We start from the raw sequence: 20,922 nt of genomic DNA, 5'->3' as shown, positions 1-20,922 counted from the left end.
CATGATATATGTTATTAAGCCCAAATAAAGCATAAGCTGAGCAGGTGGGTGGTTCCGCTTCCAACATTTACTTGCGTATATAAGTATGGACATGTAGCCATTCTCCTCCCCTACAACTATTTAACCTCTTTCCTCCCTTCCCAACTCACTGTTCTTTTCTCCCCCAAGAGAGAACGAGAGAGAGAGAGAGAGATGTATTACTAACGTAAGGAATACTAGTTGTTTTCCCACTATAATTTTATCATTCCCTCCCTTCAAAAACACAATTTTATCATTCCTTGCTGCTTTTTTTATCTTCTATTATTATTCTTATCACTAGTACTAGCATTATTTATACTTGCACCACCCACTTCCACCCTTGATTATTACAATACTAACGATTCTGCTTTCTCTCTCTTCACAGTCTTTCTCTCGCGCCTTCCTGTCTTCCTTCCACATCCATCAGGCGAAAGGATGATAAAGGTAGAGGGTGAGGAGATGGAGACGGGAGGAGACAGGGGGAAGGAGGTGGTGGAGATCCATGACGATGAAGAGAGTACAGTGGGGATAAATCAACCTGCGGAGAATAAGAGACCACGGCCAACACTTGACCTCAACGAGGAAGTGGCAGGAAATGGGAGAGAAGAGAAGGAACAGAAAGGTTGTGAAAGTGGGGAGAGAACCACCGAGACTGAGGGTGGGAGGAGCTCCAGCGATAGCAGCAGCACGAATAACGACTGCGCCAAGAACAACGGAGGGAGTGAGGAGTGGAGGACCAGCGTGAGGAAGTACCATCGATCCAAAATGCCAAGGCTGCGGTGGACCCCCGATCTCCACCTTGCCTTTGTGAACGCTGTTGAGAGACTAGGTGGTCAAGAAAGTAAGACCTGCTCTCGCTTGTATATATCCTTCAGATCTCTGATCATCCCGATTTAAACCTATGATTGCTATCGTTTTATCTAAGAGAAGTCAAAGAAAAAATCATCGACTTTCAATCCAAAAGAAGTTTTTTTCTTGTTAGTTGTTTTTTTTCCATATGGAATTTTCATGGTAATTAACTATATATGTTTCTTTCTTTTTTCTTTAATGATATGGATGGTGTAGGAGCAACTCCAAAGTGGGTTCTTCAGATGATGAATGTGAGGGGGCTGAGTATTGCTCATGTAAAGAGTCACTTGCAGGTAATAAAAGAGGGTGAAAAAGGAAACTGAGGGACCAACCCTAAAACTTTCTCCTCCTTTTTTTCTTCTTCTCTCTTCTAACAGTACATGCAAGAGGTGGTCCTAATACACATCTCAATGATGTATGGGCTCTTCGACTCACATGTTCGATTTATTTTTTCTCCTTTTTGATCATTGCTAGCATTTCTATTGTGGATCAGATGTACCGAAGCAAAAAGCTAGATAATTCGAAGCAAGGAAAGAGCATCTTCCCTTCATCAGGTTTGATTGTCATCCTTGGCTGCTTTTTTCTCCTATAATACATGAATTTTGAAGGGTAAAGAAGAAGTTGATCATGATGTGAAATTTATCATAATCATTGTTATCATGCAGTAATGATTGAGTCTGGTCGATGGTAACCTCAACTAAATGCTTAGTGTAAATCGATCTTCCTACTACTACCTTGGATTACTGATTAACTATATGATCCCTTTTAATTTGAATAACATCTTCTCTTATCCAGAATAATCATAAATTTTGAAGCTAGCTTTTTAGCTTTGGAAAATGCTGAATAAATTGAGCAATGTTTCTTAATATATCTTGAGAAAACTCCTAATACATCCTAAATTTAACTATTTATAGATCAATGTGGGTTTGTTTCAATTAAGTAATATTTCTTACAACGGAGAAAAGTGGGGAAAAAATTGTCATAAAATTTGGTGTTTTGCGACCTATTTGCTGCAGTGCTATCATTGGTGGATGCTAGTAGGCCAAGAGATCACATTTCCAATTTATTTTACCAAAGAACTGTTTCAAGTCAGCCCCTCAGAATGGAGAGTGGAGTCACTTTCTCCCAGAAGAATGATCTGGAGGAATACAGGTGCTACCATCTTTTGCAACGACAGCAGCCCCAACAGACTAATGATCTCAAGAACTTCCATTCTAGGTAAGAAAATCCGGCCAATCAAACAACCAACTGAAAGCAATCTCTTGGAGTTCAGCTCTACGTAAGTTTATAAACTCTAATTTCTAACTATTTTCTTCTTCTCCTTGCCATCTTAGCAGGCACCAGGACTGGGCTTTCAACCAGAAAATGTCATCAAGTATTCGACAAATTAAGGATCAAGGACAGGCGAGAGGTTTGAGTCATGTTCTAAACTTTAGGAAGGATGAGCAGCCATCGACATCCCATTTATTTGATGCGAGGGATGCAATCACTGAAAATTTGAATGCCAGAGCAGCACACCAATTTCTTTGGGAGAGAAGGTGGCTATCAGGCGATATGACTATCAGTCAAGGAATAAACACAAGGGCCATTGGAACATATGATTGGATCGGTAGGAACTCCAGGCTTGTTCCCACTGCTAGTCCTTTTAATCTGGCCTCCACCAGTTCTACTTCAAAACGGAATACTAGCATCAGCTTCTTTGACTACTATGAGAGCAAAACTATTCAGACTGAGCCTAACTCGCGCGAACCTACAGTCATCAGTGATAGCCTCAAGCCTCATTTTGATACCCCACATTGGCTTGAGGTAATTAATCTCTTGACGACTTGGCAACCATTTTAGCTATATTCTGGTATTGGGGAGGGGGGAAGTAGGCAACTTTCTTCAATTCAAATATTTGGGTGGCAACTCGCCTCCCCCTTCCATCAGAAAAAAAAAAAAAATTCTTTGTTTCAAGAAGAAATGTTTTAAAATGCATAATTACAATCAGAATCTAAGGTTGATTCATGATCTTCTTGGAACAGTTACAGAAGAATCCAACTTACCAGCCAAAGCACAAATTTGAAGACATATATGAAAAATGCGACACTCCAACTGCTGACATGGAGAAACTGATAGTAGCAAGAGAGAGAGATTGGACCCCCAACTTGCAGCTAAGCTTGAATAATTCGCACGATGGAGCCGGTGGCAGAAAGGGTCTTGAGGCTGGAAAGGTTGATAATTTTCTCTCACTGTCGCCCCCTCATCCTATGTCTGAGAACCAAGTAGAGTCCTTCAAGATGGAAAGAGATGCTGCAAAAACTGAAATCCAGTTCTTCCCGACAGAAAGCAGCAAGTAAGGTGCTCCACCGTGCTGGGGCGAGTACATAAGATCTGACCATGCTGATGAGGGCATTGGAGTGAGATCTTTCAAGTACTCATCTCAAGGCCTTTAGAGTAGCACAGTAGTCTGCTCGTGAATAAAGATTTAGCCCAGTGATTCCTTTCGTACCTCTTGTGCAATAGTGATTAGTAGCCTAGTCTTACACCCAGCCATTGCTATAATAATCTGATAACAAGTTTCTGTCATCGGAATTGTTGGGAAACCAACTTCTATACAGACCCTGAGAAAATCTCAGCTTTTCATCATCTATGTTGTGTTCATTTGATATTTTTTTTACCTTGTTTCCCACTTATGGGGAGCAATATATCAGCTACAAGGTATTTTACAATAACGTAGTGGATCTCAGAACTTAATTTTGCAAACTAGAGGAGGCCTCGCAGTTTTGATATGTGATCTATTGTTATCTGCATTCAATACTCTATACCAGTTTTGAAAAGATGAAGCTAGTCAGTTTTCAGTTCAACCAGAATATTTAGCTTGTGCTTCGAAAGCAGAATATGTTTGCCTCGATGGACTTAAAACTATTCAAATGTGGCCATTGCTTGGGCTTTTGTAGTTCAAACGCTTTTAGTTTCTTCATTTTAGCAGATAAACAAACTTGATGACTTCAAATATTTCTTCAGAACTTGTACTTGCTTTCTAGAAATAAGTATCACGTTGTTATAAGAAGAAATGGCCATGAAAGCATCGGCAATGATTTGTCTCCTGATTCGAGCATTTCTAGCTTGCAAACCAAGTTGGGCAGTGAAGTAGAGATATCTATGTCTCAACATTCTTCTTCAGTTGATACTACTGACGCTGATATTCCTAATATTTTAAACAAGAATATCGTACATAAATCACTTTAGAAAGTGTGCTTTCTATGTCACTTTCCTACCGTTAACTAAACATGTAAAAAACACTTTCCTAAATATCATATACCTAGCCCTAGGTATTAGGTTCATAGGAAACATATTCCAGTAAGATAAAATTCTTCGTGTGAACAAAACGAGTCTTAAGACTTTGAAATATATAGGGTATCCTGAGGCACGTCAATGTTAGTGTAGGCCTCCACTATTGAAATCTTGAGCCTAATTGTAATCAAGATTAGGATTTTTAGGTAGCTTTCTGATGATATTAAAACCACTCTACCCGCCATATTAGAGGGAGATATACTAACATCAAAATCTTGATAGTGAGGACATCCATTGTCCCCTCATGTTCCTATTATTTTTTTCTTTCTTTTTTATTTTTCAGGTTCAAGCCTTTAGTACATTGAGACAAAAATTTAGCATTGCTATATCTGCTTTAACATTTGCTCAAGTCAAAAATAAAAAAACATTTGTTCAGCATAAATTTTTGGATTTCGTGAATAAACACATAATAGAGCAACATTTTGAATATTTAGATATTTCTGCAAGAATATCATGTAGAAATTAGGCGTGTTAGCCTGCCAAACCTATATCTCCTAAGGGCCAACCAAAATCTAAACTTCAATCCCAACCTTTGCGTTGTTAGTCTGCATAGAAAAAAAAATTAATAGAGACCTTTTCTTTCTTTCCACACTAGGGGGTGTTGGGTTGATATAAGCTAAGCTCAAAAGAGCTGTGCAATCCATGAATTTAGTATAAAATGCAGCCCAAACTTGCTAGATCACTCAAACATACTCTTAATAGCATAGAAATCTAATGCAAGTATGTTACATAGATAGCCTGGAAACAAACTTGGGTGGGTCCATCTTCATGCCTGGCTTTGAGCTTAAAATTTTATAATATCTTCTCCGGATATCCAGCTCCAGCTGTTCGACCAAGTTCTGCAACGGGATATTGGAACCAACCCTTTGCATTAAATAATTAAAGCAAGACCCCCTTTTCTTTGAGAAATGGGAAGGTGAAACCCACCCAGTTGATTTCGTTAAGCAGATGAAATCAAGAGGGGAGTACGGTGCAAATAGAAAAGTATATAGAGGGAGAGTAGTAGGAGGAGGAAGCTGAAAATAGCAAAAACTAGCATAGAGAAACCGTTATAACTTAAGATTGTAGATGCTGCCCTAAAGTCATTGGTTGCGGGTCCCCAACTCTAGCTATGGAGCAGACAGAGATAGATTTATTTATATATTTTATATTTTCTTATATTTCCTCTCATATATGGGCCAGACTTTCCTTTAATGGGTGAGTCCAACATGTGAAAATTTTAATAAAAGGGGTTAGAGAGTGCAGAGACAAATTCGAACTCAGGACCTCTTCTCTGATACTATATTAAAATTACCACTTGTCCCAAAAGCTTAAGCCGATAGAACAAATGGTGATTTTAACACTAGTGAATAGGTTTCTTAGATGACCAGTTGAACAAATATGAGAATTTTGGTCGGAAATATTTCAAAGCTATTACCCGAATGTTTATTTAAGGGCCTTGTTGAAAATTTGGGCAATATTCTAATATAAAATTACCTCCAACCAAATATCATATTTTTTTGTAATGTCATTTTCGAAGTAATTTTTCCACCAACCAAATGTAGTAATTTTTTTTTCTCATAATTATTTTTCCAAGTAAATGATTTTTAGCAATCGTTGAATTACCCCATAATTTGATGTACCTCAACCAAACTGACCCTCAAGAGAAAAAGAAAAAACTAGCACTGAAATGGTTCCTTCTTGTTATCATCTTCTTTTCAGGTTATACATAGTTGCCCATCAAGGAACAAGATTGGATATTCCTAAAGGCCCCCTGGCAAGCTAATGTCAGTTTTTTTTTTTTTTCCAATTGCACAAAGATGCTGAATCTCCTAAAATTTTTAATGCATTGATTTTGTTCTATTTCATGAGTTTGGTATCTCTGATGTAGATTAGTGGGTAGAACCCCATGAGTGACCTAGCTACATGGAAATACTCACCTGCTTGCTTGACTATGAGTACACCCTCTATTGATCTAAGCTATAGTTTGTGCATGTACAACAAGTGTAGAGAACTTTTAGTTGGTTTAAGTTGTTGGAAATTAATGAATAATCAATTACTTTGATGAAATTAAACATTTTTGAACAAAAATTTAAGTTTAAGTTAGCTCTTTTTATTTATTTAAATTTTTAGTGATTTCATATTTAATGTTCAATTATTATGTGTTTAGCTATAAAAAATAGCTAGAAGCTTCACTCAAACTACAAATCCAATCCAACCCAGCCCTAACCTAGACTGCATTATTTTATATTGGTTCCACGTCATACTTGGCTCCGACCTGATACGAATAAATCGCTGGATATAAATCCTATCCATGAACCCAAGTAGACCTAGCTCCATCAATTAACGGATTGAGTCGGGGTCCAAAATCATGACTCAAATATGAAATCAGATCGAATAGGGGTCAAGCATCTCCTGATCTAACCTGAACCATTTGTAGCTCTACAAGTAGCTAGTTAAAATAGAGTTCCAGATTGGGGTCGAGCATGTCCCGATCTAATCCGAGCCATTTGCAACTCTACAAGTAGTTCTACATAATTTTTCTTGTGTGATATGTTGTATTCCGGTAAGTGTGAAAACCAGCCCATATATAGTGGGCTAATGGGCCAAGCCCAACGTGGCCGGCCCATCTGGAGTCCCAGAGGCGGTGATCATCGGCTGAGGCAGTTACAACCGCCTGACAGCCACGATCACCACCACCACCCTCCTCTCTTCCGACCGGCTATAAAGGCTCATGGATTCTTCAGTGAGGGACTCAGTAGACCACCCTCTCACTACCTCTCACTCTCCCCTCCTGCCATAAGGAACGGATCGGGAGCAGCACCGTCGGAGAAGGAGGGATCTGCAGCTCGTCCCCGCACTGCGTCGCCGGAGCAGACGCAGCAGCTCGCCGGAAAAGCCCCACAGCTCTTTCCCGGAGCTAGGTGAGTCCTCTGATCACTCTATCCCTGTCATTTCACATTCCGATCTATCCGGATGAGTGATCAAAACAAAAAGAAAATTAGGGAAATAAAAAAAAAAAAGAAAAAAGCGGGCATCGGCCAGGGCGGCCGTGAACAGCGTCGGCCACAGGTCATGGTGCCGCAGGCCGTCGGCTGCGAGCACCACTTGCAGCTGCGGGCGCGGCCGCAAGGGCGGCCGGTGCCACTGACCGGCCGGGGAGCGCCACCGGCTGTGGGTCGGGCCTCTTCGGGTCCGATCTCCCCTCCACGGGAGAAGAAAGAAGGGGAGGAAGAAAAAGAAGAAGAGAGGAAGAAGAAGAAAAATAAAATAAAATAAAATAGAAATACTTACCGGTGGTCGATCCGCGGGCGCCGACCTCCGCCGCGGGTCGTCGGCCGTGGGATGCGGGATGCCGATGCGGCCACGGGCACGACCGCAGGCACAGCTGCGGGCGCGACCGTGGGCGCCGCAGGCCGGGCGCCGGACGCCGTCGGCCGTTGCTCGTCCCTCCCGAGCCTCCTTGCCTCGTGGGACGAGAGGAGAAGAAGAGGGGGAGGAGATCGCGGTGGAAATGGAAGAAGAAAGAGAGAAGCTTCGGAAAGGAAGATTCGGGAAGTGGAGAAGAAAGAAAAGAAAAAAAAAGAAGAAAAGAAAAGAAAAAAAAAAGAAAATAAAATAAAATAAAAAATGGATGTGGGCCGAATTGGGCCTGATTCCGGCAGTGGGCTTCAAATGAACCGGGCTTTAAAGGTCCGAGGCCGGGCTGGGCCCTAGTCTGAGCCCAATATTCTTAAACCCAGAATTAATTGAGTCAGATCTAAACCAATATGTAATTGACCCAGACCTGAACCAGAAAGTAGATTAGGCCAGAACCAGAAATTGAATTGGGCCATGGGCCTGACCAAGAAATTGAACTAGGTTATGGACCCAAAAAATGAAATTGAGTCCTATGGATGGGCTGCAAATGACTTTAAGATTATAAATAAATAGAAATTAAACGTGCAAGTGACATGTAATTTAATGATCTTGCTAGGTATTGGAGAATTGGTATTTGGAGAGCAAATTAAGGTAAGTAACATGTCTTAATCTTATTATGGATCATGTATCACGTTTTATATGGTGAAAAAGTATTATTTATATAATTGGAATTGTGTATATGAATTGTGGAAAATATAAGTAATCCGGATATAATCTTATGTTTTATCAAATACTTGTGACTATTTGATTATGAAATTGTATATGATTATTTATATTTTCACAAAATTAGGATCCAACATGTGTTAGCAAATGATTGCATGATTTTGGATAAATAGCATCCATAATGATTATTATATTATTTACACATTATTATGAGGTAGAAAGATGCATGGAAAGAAAAATAAAGTTTTCAGCATGATCATGAATTTTATTCAGCATGATGCCATTACTCACTTTCCAATGTACCGATGAGAAAAGATTTATGAAAAGCATGATATGTTTTTAAGAACTCTCAGATCGCTATGTACGGCCCTCGCCAGCGGGTTATAGTAGCTTGGTTTAGACCCTGCCAACGGGGAACAATAGTTGGCAAAGATTATGGCCCTCGCCAGCGGGTTACAGTAGCTCGGCATACGGCCCTCGCCAGCGGGTTATAGTAGCTTGGTTTAGACCTTGCCAACGGGGAACAATAGTTGGCAAAGATTATGGCCCTCGCCAGCGGGTTACAGTAGCTCGGCATACGGCTCTCGCCAGCGGGTTATAGTAGCTTGGCTTAGACCCTGCCAACGGGGAACAATAGTTGGCAAAGATTATGGCCCTCGCCAGCGGGTTACAGTAGCTCGGCATACGGCCCTCGCCAGCGGGTTATAGTAGCTTGGCTTAGACCCTGCCAACGGGGAATAATAGTTGGTAAAGATTATGGCCCTGTCACGGGTAATAATAGTGACCATAGCTGCACTATCATCTGAGAGCACGAATTTCAAAGTATGAATAATGATGAGCACGGATTTCAAAGCATGAATAATGATGAGCACGGATTTCAAAGCATGGGATAATGACAAAAGTTTTATGATGCATAGCCATGTTTATGAAATTGCATAAATGGACATGCATAGTTTTTATGACTGGTTTGTTAGATGAAATGCTTACTTTGTTACAACTGTTAGTTTCTTAAATTAATGCACTAGTATGAGTAAATATTATGATTGATCGGATAAGATTATGCATGGTTACTTACTGAGCTTTATAGCTCATACCCATTTATTTATGTTCTTACAGATGAATAGGAGATGCTAGGAACGAGGAGCGTGACATGCTTCAGAGTTATGGGGAAAAGAAAATGACACATTAAATGTTGCTATTTTTAGATGCTTTGTAATCAATCTTTTATTGATGAAACATTTGATAACATTCAAGAAAGAAATTGTTCATAATTGATTTAAAGTTTTAAAGTGGCTGCGTGTTATTACGGGCAAGGGTTCGCAATAGTACGGCCGTGTCATGATCCGAATTTGGGGCGTGACAGTAAGTAGATCTTGAATGAGGATGCAGAGGATGAGAACCTCAGGAAGTATGGCTATGGATCCTGGCACAACTTGGTTGTCTTATGTCTTTGTTTTCCTTTTATTTTTGAAAAAAATAATTAAAAAAAAGGAAGAGCGAGAGCCCCACCTGCTCCGTTGGAAAAAAATATATAAAAAAAACGAAGATTACAAACTAATAGTTAATGAAGTAAGAGATTTGCACGGCAAAGGTGGCAAAAGACCGTTTGACATCAGAACAGAGTCTTTATCACAGATCTTAGTGTGTTAACCATTTTTAAACATGGCGAAAAGGCACCATCAATTCATTAGAATAATGAAATTGACGCAAGGATGAGAAATCTTGCAAAGAGTATGGGGGGTTGGAGAAGTAGAGAGAAGAGGAGGGAGAAATAAAAGAAAGATTTTTTTGCATTAATTTCCTTCTAATATCGAATTTTATATGAATACTCTCTCAAATTACTATTTGCATGTATACCCTCGTAAAACACTTGTTTTGCTATTCTACCTTTTTTTTTTATCCTTATTTTTGCATATGTACCCACTCCATCTAACGCCTTTAAAAAATTAACAGTTTCAAATTAAAATAACTAAAATATCCTTACAGAATAGATACGCAAAAAGAAACATTTATAAGGCATTCGCGATAGAGGACAAAAAAATAATTTCAAAATTTTATTTTATTTTTAATTAAAATAAATATAGTTTTTATTAACGGTGTTAGAAGAACCATTATATTATGTGCATTTGTACAAAAATAGTGTTTTATGAAGGTACAAAAATAAATATAAGTTTTTAGACGGTATTCATGTAAATTTGAATTTTAAGAAAGATACTCAAGCAAAAAAAAGAGAAGGAAAAAATAGTGGCATCAGCTAAGCGAGGCCCATCAGATGGCAAGGAAGGAGCCCATAGCCCGTGATCTTAGGGCCTCTCGTGCTCAGATGGCCCACCAAGCTCCAACCGTCCAACGTTACTTGTGATCGAGCGTCTCAATTAACATTATTTAAGGTCCCACCTTGTTAGTTATTGATGACCAGCAAATTATTTGGCACCATTAAGGATGCATTCTTTAGTCAATGTCGAAAAAAGAGAAGGATGTTATGTATTAAACCACTATAGTGTGGCTATTATTTGACATCTTCTTTATCAATTATTGTGAAGTAGCCACTGCAATCACTCCCATACTTTCTCTCTTTTTCTCTCATATATGGCCCCTCATTAGGCAATGGAATTGCAGTCCATTGGTCCATCCACACTAGAAATACTTCAAAAGCTACACTTGAAACATATAAATGTGCTGCCATTACCTTGCTCCATGGTGATTGGTCTTGGTCCAACCAACTCCACCTTTAATTAGGTTGGGCCACCTCCTGAAATCCAGACGAGCCGCTTTCCTTTCCACGACGTCATCATCCCTTCTTTTGAACTCGATCGGATGGCTCTTCCTTGCCAGGAACAGTGGTCATTTTCCTTCCTTTAGATCGCAATCATAACAAAGCTATTCTGGAGCCAACTCAGGGGAGTCAAGCCCGGTTCGCGTCCCAGTTAAAAGCCGCCACCCTTCAAACGAAAAGGAAAGAAAAAAAGGATCGGATCCGGTCGTCGCCATCACCTCTGAAAGCAGGAAAAGAAATTTGGGATATCAGAAAGATTTGTCCAAATCTATCCTCAAAAGAAGTTGCTTTGAGAGAGGCTTATGTCCTTGAAAATGTCTTGTAGGCTACGGCAGCATTCCCTCTCCATGGTGGAACTGACAGCCGTACAAGTAAAAGTTGATGTCAAGTTAAAAGGCTACTACAGTATTGAGAAAGCTACTTTAATTAGAATGATCAGAATTTGATAGCACTTTTAGAGATAATGATGTACGTACATGATCGAAAATACGCATTGTATACAGTATTCTTTCGTGATTGATACGTGTTGTATCTTTCATTGAATTACGGAGGAGAAAGGAAGTTGTAGATATATATGAAGCTAAAGGTATAATTTTTTCGGATGCATTTTTAGTGTTCCACAAAAGGAGCTTTTGTAACATGGGTGGACAATGAGAAAGGTTGAGGAAGGATCCAAGAAGTCGACAAGCTCAATTTAACAGTGTGATAGCAGGATAAAAAAATTTCTTGAAGAAATCTAGACTACAGAAAAGAAAGCATTTTCTTGACGCAACAAAAAATGAAAGTTTTGGTGGTTGTATTTGTTCTTTGGTAATTGATTGGGATGCTTTCTTTTCTCGAGTAAGAATCAATTGGGATACTTTAGGTAATAAAATCTTATCCGATCTTGTCAAGAAGGTGAGTTTGAAATGCAGTATTTATGAATCCGTAAAACTTAAATGGTGAGAAGACATGGGCAAAGTGATGATCACAAAAAAAATACTGAGTTCTCCAAATAAAATTAGAAGAGAGAGAGAGAGAGAGATGAGTTTGAAAGAATGACGTGCAACATGATTCGATGAAGGAATAAATGCTTCTTAGAAAGTTCTCACTATAACATCTTGATTATGTAGCACATTTAATATGATCAAATGTAAGGAAAATCAATACAGGTAATGGACATTTCATCCTTAAGTCATCTTTAGCCGTTGTATATATGGCAACAAAATTGCAATATAGTAGTATATATGGACCCTGTCCAAGTCAGATACATCCGACTATATTAATTCTAGCTTGAAAAGAATTATAGGTAAGAAATAATAACCAACATAACAATGACATCAACACATCAAGGGAATAATGTAAATTGAAGAGAAGTTGGCTCGAGTCACAAACAAATGAATAACCATAGCCTACATCACCGATTTATATAAAGTTTTGCATCTGATACTGTAAAATAAAAATTCAAAGGAACAATAATGTCCATTTTTCTACTTTGTCAAAATATAGGATAATAGTGCTTCTGTAAATTAATAGAGAAGTGCATTGAAGCTTATCTTGAAATGCTTCACCTTAAAAGCCTGCTTCACAAAGTTACTATTTCTTGCCGAACCTGTTAGATCTTGTTGCCAAATTGCTAGAGCATGTCACGATTGGTTAGAAGAGAAGCTATAAAGCATGTCACAATTGCCAGATCTTGTCTCCACACCTCAAAACCATGGAGAGAAGTGGAGAGCAAAGGAATTAAGAAGGAAGAGGAGGAGATTTGGGTGTTTCACCGGATATATTAGGATTACTAGCTCCTAGAGTATCTATTTATTGGGTGGAATCAACCTAAACTTCCGTCAATATCCTATGAAAATTGAGAGATGATATAGATGTTGATCTACTTATGTAGAATCCAAGTTTGACCCAAAGTCTAACAATTTCCATGTCAAATTAAGCCCCAAGATGTTGAGGAATACTTTTAACAAGAAAAGTTAATGCTCGGGCATTTTTTTGGTGGATTAAGAGCATTATTTTTTATACAAAAATATCAATAAATGTTCACACTATTAATATATTTATCTTGGATGACTTTACCCTGTTTTGAAGTTTACTGCTGATCTAGGAGGGTTTTGGTGTTTGTTTTTGCAATTAAAATTTAGTGTCATCGTATCTATTAGTTGTGGACTTTTCTGTTTATTATTAGCTCACTGCATATAGAATAAACTAAGACTAGACGTTAACTTCTAGTAACTGCTTATCAATTTAGCCTTTGAGGGAGCAATTAAGCAACGACTTAGTTCCTCAACAATAAATTACTTGATATCTGTGCTTTCCTTTTAAGAAAAATACTGTATATCATACCTCCTTTTGTTCATTTAAGCAACCACTTGGTTCCTCAAAGCTACATCTATTCATAATTCTCCACGCATTGTTAATGAGACTTTGAAAAGATTTAGTGGGAAATACCAGTTGAATATTTCCTACAAAAATTGCACTGTTGCAAACAATTAAGCATTTGCAAGATAGTTCTCTGTTTTTCCTATATATTTAATCAATGAAGCATGACTCCATAAGTTTCATATTGATTGTTATAACAAAATGGACAAAATATATTACCAAATAGACACAAACCTCATTTGAGAGCAAGGAACTCTCATCATGGATTCACTTGACAATTTGGACCTCATGATCACATTCCAAACATATTTAGCTCTGACTTGCATATTGTATTTGTCTTAAGTAAAGCATGATCGCCATTTATTTCTCATGTAGAGCCATCTACTTTTACATGTTAATTGGCATGAGCCATCAAACATATATAATCTCTCTCTTTTTTTTCTTCCTTCCTAGAATATGGAATATATATATAATACAATCATGTGTGATACATATCCTTCATATTTCTAAGATTTTGTGCTGGCATTAACATCTAACTAAATACATCATGGCAAGCATTTGCATTACGTAACAAACATTTTTCTGTACCATTTTAGTGCAAACTCTTTTTAACATCCATTATCAAGTATTGTCTTTAAGCCAATTATCAAAGCATCCTACTATGAGCACTAGTCCAATTTACAAGCACAATCTTCTTCTAGTAAATTCACCTTGATCTACATCCCATTTATTCCCGAATAAGTAAAAACAAATCATATAGACCGAAGATAAAAGAATATGCTTATGAACTCTAGTTTAACGACCATAACAATTCAGATCGTAGTTATTCTTTTTTGGTGGAAGATCATAGTTATTTATTAACTACTCATTCTTGTTGAATAAATCATGCAGCATCGCATATGCTTTTGCATATGTCAACAAGTTCTAGCACGCTACTGCTTTAAAACTAAAGCAAAAATCATGTATATCCAAACGGAAGAATCTCAATATGGGTTCTAAGGTTAGGCCTGACTATAGAATTCCAACCATATATCTCTCCAGTCGTGTCAAAGTTCCGGCAATTACACCCTTGCGAGCCACCTCGAAAGGCTTACCAACTCTTCACACCAATCAACGAATCCGGCACACCCAATTGGTCCGGACGCTTAGGCACTTTGCGTGAGCCCGACCCCCACCACGTGACCAAAACCCAACACCACCCCATCCCCACACGGAACCCCAAACCTCGGCCGACACGTTCCACGCGGCAACGCGCCATTCCTCGTCCAATCAAAATCCGCCAAGTGTCGAACCGCGCCGGATTCCCTTCCGTGCCTACTTGGCGGCCCCGATCATTCCCCCCACGCGTCGGCCCCTCTTGCGACGATAGAAGCCATGAAGAATTTTATCCCCGACTTCCTCAAAAAGCAAAAGATACTTCAGATAAGGAGCCCAGAAGTGCGTCCATTCCCTCTTTAAAAATATCCCTCCCGCATCCGCTCCTTTCCCCCTTCTCCATTCCTCTCCACCTTGAGGGAATCGTCGTAGGGGTAGAGCAAGCGGGAAGAGAAGAGACAAAGGAAGAAATTAGATAGAGAGATCGATCAGCGAGGGAGAGATTGGAAGCGATCATGAAGGAGACCATAAGGTGCTGCATCTCCTGCATCCTGCCGTGCGGCGCGCTCGACGTCGCCCGCATCGTGCACGCCAACGGGCGCGTCGAGGCGATCGGCGGCACGGTGAGCGCCGGCGAGATCATGCAGGCATACCCTAAGCACGTGCTCCGAAAGCCGCCCTCGGCCTTCTCGGATGATGGCGTCGTCCCCAAGGCGGTGATACTGCCACCTAATGCCAAGCTCCAGAAAGGGAAGATTTACTTCCTCGTGCCGGTGTCATCGGCGCCGGAGAAGGCCCGGCCGGGGAATACGACGAGGAGGAAGAAGAAGAAGAAGAGAGAAGGGGAGAGCAATGGGGTGTTGACCGATAAGACGAGGCTTCTCGTCAACGAGCGGTATTTGTCGGAGATCTTGTCGGAGAAGGTGTCGACGCAGACGGATAGGCGGCGGGGGAGGGTCGGGGTCTGGCGGCCGCATTTGGAGAGCATCTCGGAATCAAATGATTTCTAAATATGATGTTCTTTTTTTTCTTTTTCTTTCGTTCAATTCCTCTTTTCTTTGTGGTCTATTTTTTGTTTTAAAGCATCTTCAGTTAAAGCTCCTTTCGAGGTGATGGAGTCTTTGTAAAGATAGACATGGCACCTTTCTTTGCTTTTCCTTTGTTCCATGGGCTGTAGGTGGTTTCAAGCGAGTCTGGGTGTTCAGTTTTTTTGTTGGTTGCCGAAGAGCATGGGGGATTGGTAGTGGGTGAGGGGAGGGGATGGGGTAGGGATACAGATCGGAGGGCTGGGTTGCTGTTCTTTTGGTGAAGAATTGGAGTGAAAAGAAGAGAGAGAGAGAGAGAGAGAGAGAGAGAGAGAGAGAGAGAGGGAATACTTAGGAGACCCCACTCCTCCTGTTGTTCAGTATCTGAATACAATAATGAATAGATCAATCCTAGTTCCAACAACGACCTTATTTTACCAATGACTTCGGTTGTTACAGTCTTTTACATGCATAGTGGATGAGAGGGAGAGGGAGAGAGAAAAGGTCCTGGTAGATGAGTGCTTAATTTGATCTGAAAGGCTAGTACTCTTTATTTGCCCACGCATCCTTGTTCCACTCATGATACTTTATGATGATGGAACTACTCTTTATTTGCTCCTAACAAGTGCTGTGTTTGGCTAATAAAGATCTACATTTTCTAATGCTTGGCTCCTCCCATGATATTGCTTCAAATGGCCAAGTTATTATTGCAGCAATGGTGGGCCTGCTCTAATATTAGTAGTTGAATAAATAATGTAGCTTAGTTAAGGTAAGCCAATCAACATGATCTGTCTAATTAGTTGTCCAATTTGATGATTAATCTCATCTTTTATCAGTGAGTTTCTGATTAAATAGTCCAATTTAAATTTATGATCACCATGCATAGATGGTGTCATTTGACCTAACACTAGTGCAATGGCTTGATGTTGACACATTCCAATACAAAGGTAACTTGGAATACCTTTTTTATATATGTACGTACGTATGTATGTGCGTGTATATACAAGAGAAATGATAAAATGTTCGCCAATCTTTAATGATTGTCTTGAAAAAATAGAGTTAGCACCTAATTAAACATCTTTAGACATGATGGGTTTATTGTTTGTCTATGTGGCTGGGTCCACTCTAGGAGGTAGGTTGTTAGGGTTGTTATTAATTTTTGCGTGCAAGAATGATTCATCTTCTTTTTGCGATGTCAACCATTAGATCGCGCAACATCCATTTCGAGATCTATGAAGACATGCGGGAGGGAAGGGATTGATGTTACGAAAGAAAATCAATCATTTTTTCGCGCGCGAAATATACAACCCGAATCCATTGTTATAAGTTTGGCATATCTTGGAGGATGACCGAACATGTCATTCCATGTAATTGAATGATGTTTGTAGGCCAGGCTTTGCTGTACAACCATGGAATGGACCATCTTCTCTATTATGACATGCATCATTGTATTCTAATTACTTCCATCAAGTCCATCACCATCACCTTTTCCTCCCCGATATCTTCATCAAAGCTCAGGTAACAATTAAATACCCCACTAGCCAAAAGTTGTGGTTTAACCGGCCCTCCCAATGCTGGGCGGTGCAATGTAATTGAACCCCTATTCTGCACTCCAGTTGTTATATACTAGGTCATGAGGTGGCGTGGTTGACAATAGCTAGTCATGGGATTCACTCTATAGCCCATATGGATGCATTTGTACACTTAATTAATGAACCCATGCACCTGTCAAGTAAGTCATTTTCCTTGGTAGAAGACATTTCAAACTCATGTGTGGCTAGAGCTCCTATGTCATGTATAAAAGGAATTGTGCCAATGTAATTTATCAAATCGATGTCACATTAAGCTAATGGTGGGGCTGCCATGGAGGCAAGCCATGCTAATACCTTCCCTTCCGAGGCCGAGAGGGCTTTAACAAAAACGACCACCGACCAACCACAACATTAAGCCGACATTAAGTCTAAATTATGGTGACCCTACATGCATACAATGCATAGCAAAGTGGAGGAAACGGCAAAGTTTGAAGGGCAATTTAGTTAATTATAATGACCATCTTACCCAATCAGATGAAGGAAGAATTAATCTGAGCTATCTTTGTTTTTTTTCATTTCCATGAATTTTTCCTTCTTGCAGCTGTCATATGTGCATACCATGGCTCGAAATCTCTAAATCCAAATTAAGTGAACTTAAGTCCCTCAACTAGGATGGCAACAATTAATTAATGTTTGGCAAAAGATCTTTGTGGCAATAAAAAAGTGACATTCACAATGACTCCTTTTTCTTCAAGCATGGTTATAATTAACAGTCATCAACACTGGTTTCATCTAAAAGCGAACTGTCCTGAACATATATAGTGTCAAACAAAAATCTAAGAAAATATTGTGGTATATAAAGCCATTCTACTCAAAAGACAAAGATCTGGTGGAGAAACAGCCGGTAGACTTTCTTGGAGAAATAACTCAATTAGGGGCCGGGAAATGTCAAAAACGTGTTGAATATTTGTGACACAGAATTTTTTGGAAGATTTGAGGGATTGTGACTCGCATCCAACAATGGATTAATCTATCATGTGCATCATCATCATCACATCGGCCCACGCTTTCTAGCCAGTACATGCACGGTCCATGTTGAGGCAAAGATCCAAGGAGAAGCCAATAATTCAACATCTCCTTTAGCTTTCTGCTTCCATGCCACCTTTAGGAGTTCCTTGTCTCAAACTCTCGTTAACTCGGCAATGAGGAGGCATTGGTCCAAAGGAGCACTCTTTTGCTGGCGAGAGGAATAGGGTGGCGCATGGAGAGAGAGAGAGAGAGAGAGTGATGTGCCTGTGGACAGATACAAAAGCATATGAACGCGAGGTCACATGGGAAACTCCCTTCCAACGTTACACCGTTGGTGGGAGGAGCACCTATGTGAGCCCTCATTTGGTGGGTGGTGTCTGAAAGGATTGGAATGGCAATAGTGCATGGATGGGGACAACTGATAAGCTGCATGCTCATGGTCCCATGCATGCATGGGCCTCGTTCTGGCTAAGCTTCAGCTTACCCACCATGCCAAACTCAACTCAAGCCTCGGTTTGATCACCATTTTGTGCATGTAAGAATCGATGTCTAATTAATCTACGTTTCATGGTTTTGCTTTGCATGTAGAAGACAGGCCATGCATGCATTATAATTTTTGTATCCTGTCTGAAATCCTTCTTGAATAACGTCCTATTTTGTGCCTCCTTAAGCCTCTCACGTTGAACTTTGTTTGAGATGGTAGACTATGTATCTTAGGACAATGGGATGTGTATAAACATTTTTAGTTTATCAAAAAAAAAAAAAATGCACACACAAAAAAGGGTAATTCTCTCTCACAATTTATTAATCAATTGAAGAAGTTGTCTACGAAAATTTTGAAGTTCACAGTGCTGCAATTAAGAGATCGATATACTTTGTTAACCACAGGATTGATGCATATATGCTTCTAGTTTCATAAAATACAAACAAGGTATTCTTGTACTTGACATGTTGGTTGCATCCTTGACTCTTACACTACAAAAGAAAGGATATCTCCCGGCGCTTTGTTTGGTCTTTACCGGCGCTTTTAAGCGTCAGTAGATTTCCTGCCAACACCCCCCAAAGCGTGGGTTAGACGTCGGGCAGGTGGGCATGGGCTCGGTTTAGGCCGACGCGTCAAGAAATCGTCGTCGATCTATGCCGACGCTTTTAAGCGTCGTTCATCCGCGAGGTAACCGACGCTTAAAAGCGTCGGTGAACTTGGACCGACGCTCCATACGGTTGGCTTTTTTCTCTTTTACTGTAGTGTTACATGGTGACGGTAAAATTTGTCCAGCCAAGGGAGTCAATCATGGCCTATATTGATCTATCCTTTCATGTTTTTCATAAAAAGAAAGCAAAAGGAAGAAGAAGAAGAAGGAGAATTAGAAACCTTAGGCCATGCATGTCAAAAACCAGCTAGGTTGTTTTGTGCCCAACCTATGGGCCTGGGACCAATCCATATTGTTGATTAATATAGGGCCATCTGAAAATTTAGAATTTACTTTATTTAAAAGAGGTCTTAGTTTATTTAAAAGGGCTAGAATCGATAATCTAAGTATTGACGTTTGGTATTGATAGCAATACTAATACAAGGGATCAAACTGATTCTCCAAATTTTCATCAATCAGCTGATACTTTCATGAAACCGTTGTTGAAGCACGCCTTTGATCAGTTATGGGTCAAACTAGGCCTCTGGATTTCTTTCCAGTACAGTTTTAGAGGGGTTAATAGCAATACTAATACAGAGGATTAAATTGATTCTCCAAATCTTCATCAACTTGGTAAGAAATTAAGTAAATCCTCTGACTATAGAGGATCAAAATGATTCTTCAAATCTTCATAAACTTGGAAATTTTTCTCCAGATCTTCATCAACTTGGCAAAAAATCAGACAAATCCTCGATGATTACAAAAGATCAAAATGATTCTCTAATTCTTCATCAATTTGGCAAAAAAATTGTATAAATCTTTTATGTTACATGCCCGTCATAGAAACTTGAGAAAATTTTTCCTCTTGTATTGGAAAGATTTTGCTCTTACTTCTTATTTAAGCTTCGAATGTAATCAAGATGGTATACAAAAGCAAGCACTGTTATTAAAAATACATGCAGCGGCATGCATGCCCAATTCTTATGTTGAGATTGAGTCACCAAAAATATGTTATCTTCCACTTTTATGTTATCAAATCAAATCAAGTTTATTTGGCTTGGCCGGATCTCAATGTTCTAGCCGCGTCAGTGATTTGGATTGGAAATTGGCAAACTTGAAGCTAATAAACACATAATAAACACATAATTGCACCCTTTCAAACATGCATTAGGTAGCATATTTGCAACATCCATGAAATAGCTAGTCACCATATATTGATCTTGCTTGCTCAAACCTATTATTGTTTCCAAAGGAGCATGGGCAGAATTTGCCATAGCATTGAGGTGAACATGTATTGCATTATTTAATTGGTTAATCCATGTAATCTCTATTAAGTTAATTTAAAAAGCTAAGAGATATTTTGCAACTGATAAGAATATCTCTAATCACAATAAGAGAGATATTATTGGTGCACTTGAACATACCAAGCCTACAAATACCTCTCGCTAATGGTTGTCCTCATCGGTTGATTAGCTGATAATGCCAAATCTGATGGGAATATTAGATCTTCCGTGATCTGCAAGCGGTCATCATAACCCGTCCGATGCGACAAATGCTTTATCCGTCCACAAGGAACGGTCGGAACAGCCCGCCCTCAAGCAGACTTCACGTGGCGACGTGGGATTGGATACTTTTTATAAAGTTCGGAAAAAACAGCGTCGGTCTTATCCACAGCGCGTTCCCCCTCCCCGCCTAAATGTCCGGTT

At 39.6% G+C, this 20,922-nt stretch overlaps 2 protein-coding genes across 2 annotated transcripts; both read left to right on the top strand.

Annotated features, from left to right (window-relative positions):
* Positions 1–323: 323 nt before the first annotated feature.
* On the top strand, positions 324–3,578 carry LOC103709531 (uncharacterized). Its single transcript, XM_008794942.4, has 6 exons — positions 324–859; positions 1,084–1,160; positions 1,361–1,421; positions 1,884–2,085; positions 2,205–2,673; positions 2,892–3,578. The coding sequence occupies exons 1-6, from the start codon at positions 454–456 to the stop codon at positions 3,204–3,206; spliced, it is 1,530 nt and encodes a 509-aa protein (XP_008793164.3). The 5' UTR covers positions 324–453; the 3' UTR covers positions 3,207–3,578.
* Positions 3,579–14,798: 11,220 nt separating this feature from the next.
* Positions 14,799–15,628, top strand: LOC103709463 (uncharacterized). The gene has a single exon (XM_008794797.5). The coding sequence runs from the start codon at positions 15,016–15,018 to the stop codon at positions 15,508–15,510; it is 495 nt and encodes a 164-aa protein (XP_008793019.2). The 5' UTR covers positions 14,799–15,015; the 3' UTR covers positions 15,511–15,628.
* Positions 15,629–20,922: the final 5,294 nt, after the last annotated feature.

Source organism: Phoenix dactylifera, chromosome 9 (genome assembly GCF_051530095.1).
Source record: "Phoenix dactylifera cultivar Ajwa chromosome 9, Ajwa_hap1_PhDact_Kaust_v1.1, whole genome shotgun sequence".
NCBI lineage: Eukaryota > Viridiplantae > Streptophyta > Magnoliopsida > Arecales > Arecaceae > Phoenix > Phoenix dactylifera.
The sequence above is the reverse complement of the archived record's forward strand: the minus strand, read 5'-3'. Positions and strand labels throughout refer to the sequence as shown.